Source organism: Myotis brandtii, unplaced genomic scaffold (assembly GCF_000412655.1).
Source record: "Myotis brandtii unplaced genomic scaffold, ASM41265v1 scaffold134, whole genome shotgun sequence".
NCBI lineage: Eukaryota > Metazoa > Chordata > Mammalia > Chiroptera > Vespertilionidae > Myotis > Myotis brandtii.
Genome location: NW_005354756.1, coordinates 649,515 through 662,785, shown reverse-complemented (window position 1 = coordinate 662,785; position 13,271 = coordinate 649,515). Strand labels below are relative to the sequence as shown.

Below are 13,271 nucleotides of genomic sequence, written 5' to 3'. Positions count from 1 at the left end.
CAACCATGAGCCTGGCTTCTGGCTGAGTGGCGCTCCCCCTGTGGGAGCACACTGACCACTAGGGGGCAGCTCCTGCGTTGAGCGTCTGCCCCCTGGTGGTTAGTGCACATCATAGAAACCAGTCGTTCCACCGTTTGGTAGATTTGCATATTAGCCTCTTATTATATAGGAGGATATATATATCCTCTTCTACCTAACAATTCCACTTTTGAGAACTCTTAAAGTAATCAGGCAAATATACAAAGATTAACATGACTATAGTTCTTAAGGTTAAAAAATTAGAGTTTAATTATTGGTTATTTAAGTAACTAGAGGCCCAGTGCACAAAATTTGTGCACACAGTGGAGGTCCCTCAGCCTGGCCTGCACCCTCCGCACTTTGGGAGCCCTCAGAGGATGTCCAACTGACGGCTTAAACCAGCAATTGGACATCTTTAGCGCTGCTGCGGAGGCGGGAGAGGCTCCTGCCACCACCATTGTGCTCGCCAGCTGTCAGCCTGGCTTTGGCTAAGTGGAACTCCCCCTGTGGAAACGCACTGACCACGAGGGGGCAGCTCCTGAGTTGAGAGTCTGCCCCCTGGTGATCAGTGCACGTCATAGCAGCTGGTCGTTCTGCTGTTTGGTTGATTTGCATATTACCCGTTTATTATATAGGAATTACAAAATGTAAAACTGGCTCCAAGATGTAAAAATCTTTTTTTTTTTAATTAGAGAAACATGCTAATTAAAGGTTAAAAAAAATCTCAAGATAATTCAAAATGTATTTATTTCTTTCAAATTATCTTTTAAAAGTGACCATTTTACTGCAATTGTGAATAAATAATATTCTTGAGAATGTAGACTTAAATTAACTTACCTATTTTTCTTAATTTACCTATATGCTTAAGAATCTTATCTATTGCAATTGTTTCTCATTATTGGTTCATGTATAGAAAGGGCAGCATATTTAATTTATTCTTGTTAAAATATTATTATTGGTAAAAACAACAACATTATTAAGTATCATCATTCATTGACAAGCACAGATATCTAATGTAACATCCTAACACAGAGGAATAAAAGACTCAACTAGAAGCATAAAAACTAAAAATTGGATGAATTGATTTGCATAAAGTAATTTAATATTGAAACACCTTATTTCCAAAATTCCTTTTCTGTCCAATCCTGTATCATTAGTCAAAAAAGAATTATCAACTAATGAGATGTTGCATAGTCTTGAATATGTGATGCACCACATTACTGTCCCCACATGTAATATATTATTATGTAGTATGACTAGTTTTAACTATATCGACTTCTTAACCATCTGCAAAATTCTCCTGTATAGAATCTTTTTATTTGGAATTTTTTTTTCTTTTTTATTCTGGGATTTATTTACCTTCTATGGCTGTCACTGGAACTGAGAGCCGTCTTTAGCTCTGAGGCTCGGCTCCAGCTCTGAGACCTCGGCTGCTGAAAGCCAGGTATCTGGGTTTGTTTGGCTTCTATAATTGAAACACTGTTGCAACTCCAGCTCTGAGGCCCGGCTGGCTGAAAGCAGGTTTCTGGGGTTTGTTTAGCTTCTATAATTGCAACATTGTTTCTTAGAGTGCAGCTCAGAGGCCAGCAGCGGCAGGCGGGGAACCTTGGCTTCCTCCATCACTGGAGCAAGCAAGCCTCCTGTTCGCTTCAGCTGCCTGGCTGCCGGCCGCCATCTTGGTTGGCAGTTAATTTGCATATCTCCCTGATTAGCCAATGGGAAGCATATTACCCTTTTACTATATAGATAGAGGCCTGGTGTTGGAGGTATGGTTAATTACCATGTTTGTCTATTATTAGATAGGATCTTCTACATTTGCCTTTTCACTCAACATTATGTTCCAGAGAGATAGCTCAGTTGATACACAAGGCTGTAGTTAATTCATTTTTCTGCTTTAGAACATTTCAGTATAAATCTGTGCATTAATTTTTTTTAACCCGTTCTACCATTGATAAAGATTGGATTGTTTCCTCTTCCAGTATTACTAATAGGGCTCCTATAGACATACCTGTACCAGCCTTTCCTGGCTTTTCTTTATTTCATTCAGTGCACTTTAAACCCTTATTAGCTGTCACTGCCATACCCACTGTGAGGAGTGCCTGAGAGATCTTCCCAACGACCTTCCCTCTGACTGCTTTCCCCTTCCTCCCCTCTAAGTAATTAAGTTTAACAGCATGGGGAGTTGCTATGATTACAGTTTTCCGCTCTTCGTTGTAGATCGAGAAGCTACTCTAGAAGTCGGAGCAGAGGATGGTACAGCAGAGGCCGCACAAGAAGCCGGAGCAGTTCCTCCCGCAGTTACAAAAGTCATAGGTGAGCGGGAACCCGCCCTCCTGTATGGTCTCCATCCCGTCTGCTTCTCAAGGCCTGTCATTGCTGAAGGCCAGTCCAGCTTTTTCCTCATCTAGTTCTTTCTTTAAAAGGGCAGTCAGATTCTTACTGGCTGTTCTCAGGCTTGGATCTTCCCAGAATGAGGAAAGGGAAGCAGTAGAAATATTTTAAAGAGGCCCTGTGACCTCTACCTCCTCCTCCTCCCAACTCACAGTACGTCTTCCTTAACCACATCTGCAGTCACCTCTTTAGTTGGGTGAGAGATTGGGATAGGAGGAGTTTTAAAGGGGGAACCAGAAGGAAAAAGGAGGCCTCTCGGGTATTTCCCACAGCTGCAGCTTCATTTTACGTATAAGTGTCCTCCCTGGGCAGACCTTTCTCCCCCACCCAGATAGAGCCTCCCCACTGACTTTCTTTTTTTTTTTGAATTTATTGAGGTGACAGTGGTTAATAAAATTATGCAAGTTACAAGTATACAGTTCTTCAGTGCATCATCTGTGTGCTGTATTGTGTGTTTACCACCCCAGGTCAAAGTGACTTTCTTTAGGTGCAGAAGAGCAGAAACTTAATCTTTCTTATGAAACCCAACATGCTTTTTAAAACATCCAACATGCTTTTGAGATAAAGACAGAATCAGTATAGCTGCTGGATATCATTGTGTTTTCTTCTTGATGGGAAAATAAGTGTCTAGAGTTTTGATGTAGCCTGTCCTGACCCCTAAGATGACAGTCCCTCCTGTGATTACTACTAGGACGTCCAGCAGGAGCAGGTCCAGGAGCACCTCATACGATCCCCACAGTCGGTCCAGGTATGCACGGGGACTGGGCAGCCACCTGCGGGGCAGAATTGAGAGGCCTTGTTTTATAAAACCCTTAATTTCCTTTAAAATGTGTTGCATTTTATTGAGAAACTTAAACACACATATTTGTCTCATGAAATCATACCTTTTCTAAATGAGGTCTCTTTGACAGTTTTTTTCTGTTGGCCCATTGTACTCTAGTGTCAAAAGGGACAATTGATGTCAAATTGTAATGGCAGGTGTTTATTGAATATAATTGCCTGATACCCACCAGATTCAATCCAACTAACTCAGTGTTAATTTTGTGATATTTTTCAATGCAGAAAAGAATTAACATTTTTCTGTTTAATATGGTAAGTCTGATTTGGGGGATTTGTTAAATGTTTTCAGTACTTGTTATGCACATGTGCCTCACACCATCAAATAGTGCCCATGTTCTAAGAAAACAGCCTGAAGCTCCTAAAAATAAGTGGGAATATGAGTGCTTGAGTAGGAAACCTTAGTGCTTGTTGTTGCTGTTAAAGCAGGTCCTACACTTACGATAGCTACTACAGCAGGAGTCGCAGTCGCAGCCGCAGCCAGAGGAGCGACAGTTACCACCGAGGCAGAAGCTACAACAGGCGGTCCAGGTGGGTCCCTCCCCAGAACACTGCACGTTCCTGTGGGCACTGGGTGTGCGAGGCGGCAGACTTAGGAGAGAAAGCATAATCTTCTTAGGACAGAAATCCTTTTCCTCCTCTTGAATTTCAGCAACCCACAGGCAGCTACTAAATGTGGCCTTTGTATTAAGAGTTGCCAGGGAATGTTTGTTAGTTATTGTTAATGTTGACTCTCAAATGGATTTTTAAATATTCACGTCTTCCTTAGACAAACATTTCTCTTGGAAGGAGTAAAGAGAGAAGTCCACCCAAAGCATGGCCCACTTTTTAAAATGGGGCTTGTTGCTAGAAACAGCAAAGCCAGTTTGTCAATTTTTAAAAATAAATGTATAATAAAATGTCATAATTATTTGCTTTAACAGCAGAATTGAGGTTTGTATCTTGTCATTTATTTGGGGAAAAATGTGTTTCTTATATATTATATTTATAAATATTATGTTTTATGTAACATTTTGCCTAAAACTGCAAGTTGTTACGGTGACTTTTTGTAATATCCCTTTCCTGGGGACTTTTGGTCATACCCTTCCCCCTCCCACTGCAGGGACAATCGGTGATCCTTGTAGAATATCATGCTATGTGTAATCTGGACACTTCCTTGTTTGAAACTCTTCAAGGGCGCCATCCGCACTGCCCTCCGGCACACGTCCAGGTTCTAGCATTGCACCTCAGGCCTCTCCACCCACACCTTCAGCCCAGGCTTTTGTGCTGGAACCTTTGCTTCTGCCTAGAGACCCCCACGCCACTATCTCCCCTCCTACCTCTTGAAATGGCCAATCCCCACTTAGCCTGCACGTCTCCACTGCAGCCTACTGCCCCTGGGAAGTCCTCCCTGACTGCTGACCTGAGATAAGCCACCCCCACCCCCGTGTATGTCATTTGTCTTGCCACTCTTCTGTACTATCCTTGAGCCCCGGGGAACAGTACTTGGTCAACTTTTGTGTGTGTGTGTTCCTAGTATCTAGCAAAGTGACTGGCTCCCAGTGAATATCTTTCAAACTAACTAGATGGTGACCATGTCCTCTTGACGCACGATCATAATGCTCCTGTCCATGCCCCAACCCTCACCCCTCACTGGGCACCATTTTGCTTTCCATACCCCTCACTTCCTCAGTCTGATGAAATATTGATGATCATTTGGGTAGCATGGAAAATTACTCTGCTCATTTGCATGAGTCGATTTCAAGGAATTTTCCAAGATGTAATGTTTCTTTATTTTATCTTAACCTTGATATTACTATCTGTCATTTAAAACATCTCTGAAAAGTCCAGTGTCACCACATCAGCAACCCACTGGTCCACCCCCTGCGGTATCCACATCAGTGTTGCTTTCAATCTACTCTTGTAAATAAGCAGCTACATCCCTAGTAGCCCGTTTTGCTCAGTCGTTAAAGCATTGGCCCACAGACTGAAGGGTCAAGGGTTCAACTTCAGCCAAGGGCACGTATCTCAGTTGCAGGCTCGATCCCTGGCTCTAGTCAGGGTACATGCAGGAGGCAACCAATCGATGTGTCTCTCTCACATCATGTTTCTGTCTCTCCCCCTCCCTTCCACTCTCTCTAAAAATCAATGGAAAATATCCTCAGGTGAGGAATTCAGCGGATTGACAGCTAAAGGTGTTTGTGTGTTTGTTTTGTTATACAGGAGCTGTAGATCCTATGGCTCTGACAGTGAAAGTGACCGAAGTTACTCTCATCACCGGAGTCCCAGTGAAAGCAGCAGATATAGTTGAAAATGTCCCCTTTTTGATATGAATTATATCTTATTTGTAAATATCTGGTAACTTAAAAGTTTAAGAAACTTAATGGCAGTCTGTTGTTCTATTTCAATATTAGAACTGAATTTCAAAAATAGGCACTTCTTAATTGTTACTTGTTCATTTATTTGTGTGCAGAATTTAAAATACAGATATGTCTCCTAAAAATATTTTTATGCCACATTTTACGTACAGTAGCCAACTATGGAAGTGAATTTCATTTTCTTGAATCAAGAAACCATGAAATTTTAGTATAATTTGCAATATTATTTTAGATAGATGTTTTCTCTCCCATCTTCGGTGTTCCTTAGAATGTAGAGTTTTTTTGCCCATTGTTCAGGTTCAGTATTTGCTGCCAAGCACAGACCTGTGGAGAACTATTAAAGGTGGCCAAATGTTTATATACCAGTTACAGAGTCTAACACATATGTGCTCTTAAAATCAAGCCACCTAGATTGATACTGATGGTAGCCAGGAGCATGAGGTATTTTCTTGAATCAAGAAACCATGAAATTTTAGTATAATTTGCAATATTATTTTAGATAGATGTTTTCTCTCCCATCTTCGGTGTTCCTTAGAATGTAGAGTTTTTTTGCCCATTGTTCAGGTTCAGTATTTGCTGCCAAGCACAGACCTGTGGAGAACTATTAAAGGTGGCCAAATGTTTATTTATATACCAGTTACAGAGTCTAACACATATGTGCTCTTAAAATCAAGCCACCTAGATTGATACTGATGGTAGCCAGGAGCATGAGGTAGTGGCTTTGGGGCTCTTGATTCATTCCTTCTGTGTTGTCTCAGAGGATCAGGAAAGTGGTCATTACACAGCCCGCTGTCTGTATTACTTCATGTTGGCAGGCGAGGCTGAGAATGAATCAGCCTTAACTATAGTACGTGCACCGGCTGAGCACCTCATGCTTCATGTGCTTTCTAATAAGCACTCTCAGAAGTTTAGACTGTGAAAACCATTCTACTCCACTTCACCCTTTGGTGCTTGGTACCTTTTGGTGCCTCTTTAGGCATTGTTCTTCTATACTATACGTTACAATCTCTTAAGAGAGAAATTAAAAAAAAAATTTTTTTTATTCACTGGCACCAAATACGGTTCCTTCTCAGCTATATTCACTGAATATTTGGAGGGGTCCTCTCAGGCCATGATGTGGGCTGGGGGTCTCCTGGGGCAGGCAGGATTGGCAAAAGGGGTTGTGTGGCCACTCAGTCTCCCTGGCTGACGTGTGTGCCTCTGGAAGGGTGGACTGAAGAATGGACTTCAAAAGTACCACCACCATCTACCTGCCTCCATCCCGCACACGTGCGGGGCTTCTAAGTCTTTCAAGTAAGAGACACAGCAGTAGTTGGACGGTTCTAAGTGGTTTTCCTGTTTCCGCTGTGGCCACGCTGACTCAGTGAAGCCTTGGTGACATGACTAAACCCAGGACAACAGACGGGGAAAGAGGTGTACGGGACTGCACAAATTACACGTTCAGTTTGGGGTGGTTCCTCCAAAAATGACTTGACCTGTAAAAACCGGTGTGATTTTTTGTTTTATCTAGTTGGAGTTTTTTCCACAAGTGTACTTAATCACCTTAGTGCCAGTTTAGTCCAGTTATGCAGAAGAAATGCATATGGGATGTCTGACGTAGAACTCTGTGCCATCCTACCCCGGGCCTTGCCTGGTGTACTTGGGATGGGGAAAGCGCCCTCCGCTGGAGGGATTGGACAACCCTTGAAGGGTGGAAGGATGATCTTGGATGTGTTCAAACCATTACCCATAAAAGGTTCATTAACAGGGTTAAGGGGTCAGTAGTTTGCCAAGTTGATAGATAAGAGTACATTAGAAAACAGGACTTAAGTCAAATGTTCTTGCTAGTGAATACAAAACATTGTGTGATTCACATGAGGGGTTTTCAGAAGTTGCCTACAATGGAGAATATTGCTTTAATGATACTCAGTGGGGAAAATAACTACATTTAGAACCCAAACAAAAACTGCCAAATCTAATTATGTTAAGAAAAGTTACCCTTGGGCAGTGTGTTGGTTTTCTATTGCTTTGTAAATAATTACCCCAAACTTGCAGCTTAAAACAATACCTGTTTGTTAGCTCCCAGTTCTGTAGCTCGCAATCTGGCGTGGTATGGCTGGGTTCTCTGCTCAGGGTGTCACAGGCTGAAACCAAGGGCCAGCAGGGCAGCATTCCCCTATGGAGGCTCTAGGGAAGCTGCTTCCGTGTTCATTCAGGGGGTTAGCAGTATTCCGTTTCTGCCGGGGCCTCTCTCGGCTCCTAAGGCTGGTCCAGTTCCTTCCCATGTGCTCCCCTCCATGTTCAAACCAGTGGTGGCCATCGAGCCCTCCTGCTTCAGATCTCTCCGCCTTCCTCCTCTGATTTAAGGTTCATGTGACTAGATCCAGCCCACCGAGCTAGTCTCCCTATTTTAAGGTCATAGAACATATCATCACAGGAGCGGTCCCCTATTCACAGGGTCCTGGATTGGGGCATGGATATGGGGGTGGAGGGGGCACTGTAGAATTCTGCCTACCACAGGCAGTAACTTCACCCACTGGGGCTGCGGGTGGAGTTTTATCCTGAAAAGGTGGGCCCTGGAAGCCTCATTAGTTTTCTCCATTGAAAAGAACAGCCCTCGGCTGCAGCCTTCAGCTTGTGTGTTTACTGAATGAACTACAGAGACAGTTTTTCTTCCTAAGGGGATTATTCTGTATTTTAAGTTATTTTATAAATAAAATTGAATTATGTTGTGTATTGTGCTTAATAGAAAATGCATTGTTGGACTGTTTTTGTAATGTCCTGTTTACTGCAAATGAAACATGATATGGCTGGTATTGTTTAAAAACTAGAAAATACTTTTGTACATATCAGCAATGTGTAATTTGTATACACTTCGTTTAAATTCCCCAAGACTTGAAAGGGGGACCTTGTAGAAATTAAAATATATACTTAGTCTAAGGCGGAGTCTGTTTCATCTTTCTTTACCCCCCACACTTCAGCTAGTCTTTCTGAAGTGGAACAGGAAAGCTCGCGTCTTTGCTGACCCAGCTCCGAGGCGCCTTCATCTTGTAGCTGAGCATTAGTGATGGGGCAGGAGGCGCAGCCCGAGAGCTTCAGGCAGAGACGTCCCCTTCCCTGCTGACTCCGAGCTCCTCCGGGCTGTGCTGCTGTCACCCAGCTGTGACCTGCATGCAGATGTCTTTGCTGAGGAAGGAATGTGACCGTTCCATCTGCACGGTGCTGCTAACCCACCTATCCAGCCTCCACACCTCCCTCCTCCTGTGGTTCACCAGCAGGCACATGGCACGCTCTCCTGGAGGAAACACGGGGTATTTATAGCAGCCACGGGGGGATTCGCAGGGCAAGTACAATTAACTTTTGCCTCCTCGGCACTCCGGAATTTGTATTTGCTTAGTGAATACAACATAACCTCACGGTAAGGCTTGTAGATTCCATTTTCAAAATTCAGTAAAAGGAGGACCCCCAAGTCAGGCAGTTCCTGACAATAGTCCAGCCTGGATGTGTTGCTTTAGAATGTAAAGAAAATGTGCAAGTCGCTGTGGAAAATCCCCAAGTGAGGCTCCTGCGGGGTCTCATTTGCTACTGAGCCTGGTGTCTTCATCCCCCTTCTGATAGTGACCACCTTCATCAGCTGGGCAGTCTTGGGGGAAATGTCAAGGGCTTTGGTCTTGACTGTTCTGAATCAGCTGGGCTTTGAACAGGAGGTAAGATAATCCAAGGAAATGCCCCTCTCAGGCGACCATGAACAATGGCCAGACGTCACTGTGGAAGGGAAAGGAGGCTCCAGTCGGTGTGGAGTGAGAAGCCTGTGCGTTAGTCTCTGCAACCAGGTGAGGGGCCTGGGAGAGGGCATCTACTCTGCTGCTGCTGCCTGTAGTGAAGGCAGAGCCGGAGTCCCCTGAGGAACTTGTGATGGAAGGAGCTGGGGAGGGAGTTCTTTGATGCTGCAGAGCAGTGGTTCTCAACCTTCCTGATGCCGCGACCCTTTAATACAGTTCCTCATGTTGTGGTGACCCCCAACCATAAAATTATTTTCGTTGCTACTTCATAACTGTAATTTTGCTACTGTTATGCAGGATGTATTTTCATTGTTACAAATTGAACATAATTAAAGCATAGTGATTAATCACAAAAACAATATGTAATTATATATGTGTTTTCCAATGGTCTTAGGTGACCTCTGTGAAAGGGTCATTCGACCCCCAAAGGGGTCGCGACCCACAGGTTGAGAACCGCTGCTGTAGAGGCTGCTGCGCAGGAGCCGGGTGCCCTGAGTGACAGAACCTGCTTGCCCCAGGACAGAGGAGGCAAGCAGCTGCGCAAAGGGGCAGGAGGCTGGGGTGGTCTGTTTTCAAAGGTTTCAGTAGAAAGAGGCAACGCTCCCTGGTCCCTGTCTCCGTGTGAATCAAATCCAATAGCTTCCAGTGGGGTGGTGGGGTGGCAGGGAAGTCCCAGCTGACCCAGGGCCCTGCAGGATGGGGGTGCATAGATCTCTGGGTGTGGGATTGGAGGGATGTGGCTTATGTTCTGCCTCCACTGAGTTTGGCATTAATAGGATACATCTGCTGGAGGGTGGGGACCTAATTCAAACCAGCAGGTTGCATTCCCTCAGCAGCACAGACGTCATGGCCTTGGCATTCCAGGCCTCCCTAGCTGCATCCAGGATCCTCTCCCACCCTGATGGGTCAAGGGACCCCAGGCCTCTCATTAATGATTGAGCCTGGCCCTCCACGTGAACCTGTGGACCTCCTACCCTCCTGGAGGCAAGCCCATGGGCCAGCTTCCCTGAACTACGTGGCTGTGTGCTTGGTTCGAAGCATTTAATCCTCACCAGTTCCAGGAGGGAGGAGGCCTTAATATCCCAGTTCTTCGGAGGGAGGAGCTGAATTGTAAAAGCCAAGCAATTGATCTAGTTACCCAACTTTAGGAAGAGACAGAACTTGAACCCAGGCAGTCTGGCTCTGGGCCAGAACCCTTAAGGACTGTGCCACAGAATGGTTGCTCAGAGGGGTCCTTTATATCTTCAAAATAAAAGCAAATTCAGCCAGAGGCATTGAGGCCAGTGAGACCTTTGCTTAGGGAATCTGGCCTGGTGATAGAGTTTAGTTGCAGGAGGCCCTGGATGACCTGGGACTGAAGTGCCAGCCCAAATAGCCACTCTGCTCTCCCTCCTCCCCATCTCAGCTACAGCAGCTTCACAACTCCATGGTCCCAGAGAAGCTGAGCCTGCACACACACACACACACACACACACACACACACACACACCATCCTGGTCTTCCCAGGTTTAGTTAGATAGGGGTGAGTCTGGCATCTCTGAGCCTGGGGGCTGCTTGTTTGGGTCTGTTCTTCCTCCCTAACATGAGAGAGAAGCTTGGGGCTGGATGCTAAGGGAAGTTGTAAAAAAACCTGTGAGCTGATCTCAAGAGGCAGGGGCACAGCTACTGACCTCGCCAGCACCCAGCCTCAAGTGCCTCAGGCTCCTCAAGCTCTGCCCTCATCCCCACCAGCTCCTGGCTTCCCGCTGGGGCATGCCATCCTGGCCCAGGATCCCCTCCCCACTAACCCAGTCCCTCCGACCCTCTCCAGAAAGCCTGCCTTGACCAAGCCTGGAGTGAAGCTCCCATGGCATGGCCCTTGCCAAGGCGCAGAGGGCAACGCTGCTGTCTCCATCTGGCTGGGTGCTCCCACCAGACAAGAATTTGGACTCCATGGCATCAAACAGCCTGTCTCCTGGCCCTTGCAGATGCTCCCTCTGCCTGGAGCGCCCTTCCCCTCCCTCTGCTCCAGCTGATGTGCACTCCCTCAGCGTGCTGGCCTCAGCTCTGAGCAGCTCCACTGGAGCCCGGGCTAAGCTCCTCAAACAGCCCCTTCCTTCCAGTTCTCTTGTGACCCAAGTGCCAACAGCCTCTCATAGAGCTCAGGCTCTGCCTGGGGCTCCCCCAGATAGGCTGGAGGCCAAAGCAGCAAGGGGAACTGCTAGGGTCTTCGTGGAGACCGACATCCCCCCCTTCACCCCCCTCCTCCTCCCACCTCTAGCCCCTCCTTTGGCTTGACTGCTGCAACATAGGCCAATCCCAAGGGGGCCAGCAGCCCTACCTTGGTCATGCTGGCCTGCCAAGCCATGACTGGGAAGTGGGCCCAGGAGTGTCCCTGAAGTCCTCTCTGCCAGGCTCCTCCCAGCCGTGGGGGAGGCCACCTTGCCCGGCCTCCTTTCCCGGCTCCTGATGCTGGGGCCTGGCTGTCCTTATCTAACCAAAGGCTACAGGATTCCTTGCCACCTCCCAGGATGGTGCCAGGATCCACTGAGTCAGATGAGAAGTGGGCGGGGATGGAGAGGCAGAGGCAGCCCTGTGGTGGTGGGCTGGTGTGGCATGTAAGCTGCTGTGGCCTGGCCTTCGCCCAAGACCTCTCTGGGAGCTAAGCCAGTTGTTATGCACCTACCAGGGCTACAGAAGTGCAAAATGTCTGCAGTGGCTGCCTCTGGAGGCGTGTCCCCATCCATGCCCCTTCCTCTCTTCCCATCTCTTTTTCCACCAAGGTCTCTCCCACCCCTCCATCCGGCTGTGTGCATTCCTCCCCTTTCTCTTGGCACTTTTTGGTCACCCCATCTTTGCCCCTGAGGTGCTTTCTCTCTGGCTTTGAGATGCCCTACTCAAGGACCTCCCCATTTTGGTCTTAGGGGAGGCCCATACAATCTTGAAGGACCAACCATCGGACTACAGGATGGTGTCTGCCTGGGATCTGGCCTCTGTTCCATTTTCCCCTGGCATTCAGAACCAAGTCAGGCCCTAGAGTCCCTGCCCACCCATGAGTAAGATGGCATACTCGGGGATACTGCTGCAGCTGGGCATGGGATGGTGTGTAAGCACAGGTGCATGTGTGTGGGGAGGGGCAGGGGGATTGAGTGGGACTGTCAGGAGGGGGCACTGGGAGGGTGACCAAATGTGGGGCTGCAGTCAACTTGGGGTGCGGTGGGGGTGGTGCATCTGAATGATGACGTGGCCACATGAGAGACCCACAGAGGCCCCCTCTCCACAATGGTGGCCCTGCCAAGCCCAGAGCCCTGTGGTCCTCACTCTGCTGCCTGCTCGGCCTGGCAGCGTTCCTCTGTCGCTTCCTGCCAGCACAGCCAGCCCCCTGCCCCCACTGGTGTCCATGCCAGAGCAGCATTCCGCAGGCCTGGCTGCCTCTCCCCAGCAGAGACTGAGCGAGGAGGCCGCGGGGCTGGGGGCACCGTGGGCCTGGGCCTCTGGACCCACTCCCTTGTCTCTCCTCCTGGTCCGGGGCCAGTCACCTGAGAGGCTTGGATCGCTCCTCCAGCTGTGGTCCGGGTGTTGTGATCTCCTGCCCTAGGCGGGGCTGTGCAGCGACCACCCGGTAGGTATGGGCCCACCGGCACCAAGTCCTGAAAGCATAGAGCAAAGTGAGCCCTGGGCTGCCCTGCGGGAGGGGTGCGGGGCCCGGCTAGTTGGAGACCCCAGACTCACCCTCAAATCAGAGCAGCCCAGGCCAGAGGGTGGGGGCGGTGAGCGGCCAGGGTGCCGGTTCTGCTCCTCAGCGTGGGATCGCCCGGGGGAGCAGGTGGAAGCTTTTCTGCAGCTGGTTGGGGGGCGGGCGCGCCAGCCTCTCCATCTCGGGGCCGCCTCCCGCTCCGACTCCGCCTCCGTGGCGCAGCTGGAGGGC

At 47.8% G+C, this 13,271-nt stretch overlaps 2 protein-coding genes across 10 annotated transcripts in view; both read left to right on the top strand.

Annotated features, from left to right (window-relative positions):
* NKTR (natural killer cell triggering receptor) overlaps positions 1-8,528 on the top strand; it is a 38,290-nt gene extending 29,762 nt beyond the window's left edge. For 5 of the 9 annotated variants that reach the window (XM_014534896.1, XM_014534891.1, XM_014534895.1 and 2 more), the window contains 6 exons: positions 2,236-2,331; positions 3,101-3,157; positions 3,472-3,501; positions 3,673-3,777; positions 5,449-6,044; positions 6,316-8,528. In XM_014534896.1, the coding sequence (XP_014390382.1) occupies positions 2,236-2,331; positions 3,101-3,157; positions 3,472-3,501; positions 3,673-3,777; positions 5,449-5,536 (376 nt within the window). In that variant the 3' untranslated portion in view covers positions 5,537-6,044; positions 6,316-8,528. The remainder of the gene's footprint in view (positions 1-2,235; positions 2,332-3,100; positions 3,158-3,471; positions 3,502-3,672; positions 3,778-5,448; positions 6,045-6,315) is intronic. The other 4 variants (XM_005860386.2, XM_005860383.2, XM_014534894.1 and 1 more) reach the window with 3 other exon arrangements.
* Positions 8,529-12,894: 4,366 nt separating this feature from the next.
* The window catches only part of ZBTB47 (zinc finger and BTB domain containing 47), a gene marked incomplete at its 3' end in the record, with an annotated part of 10,053 nt that continues 9,676 nt past the window's right edge, over positions 12,895-13,271 (top strand). The window contains 1 exon segment of the mRNA XM_014534935.1: positions 12,895-12,965.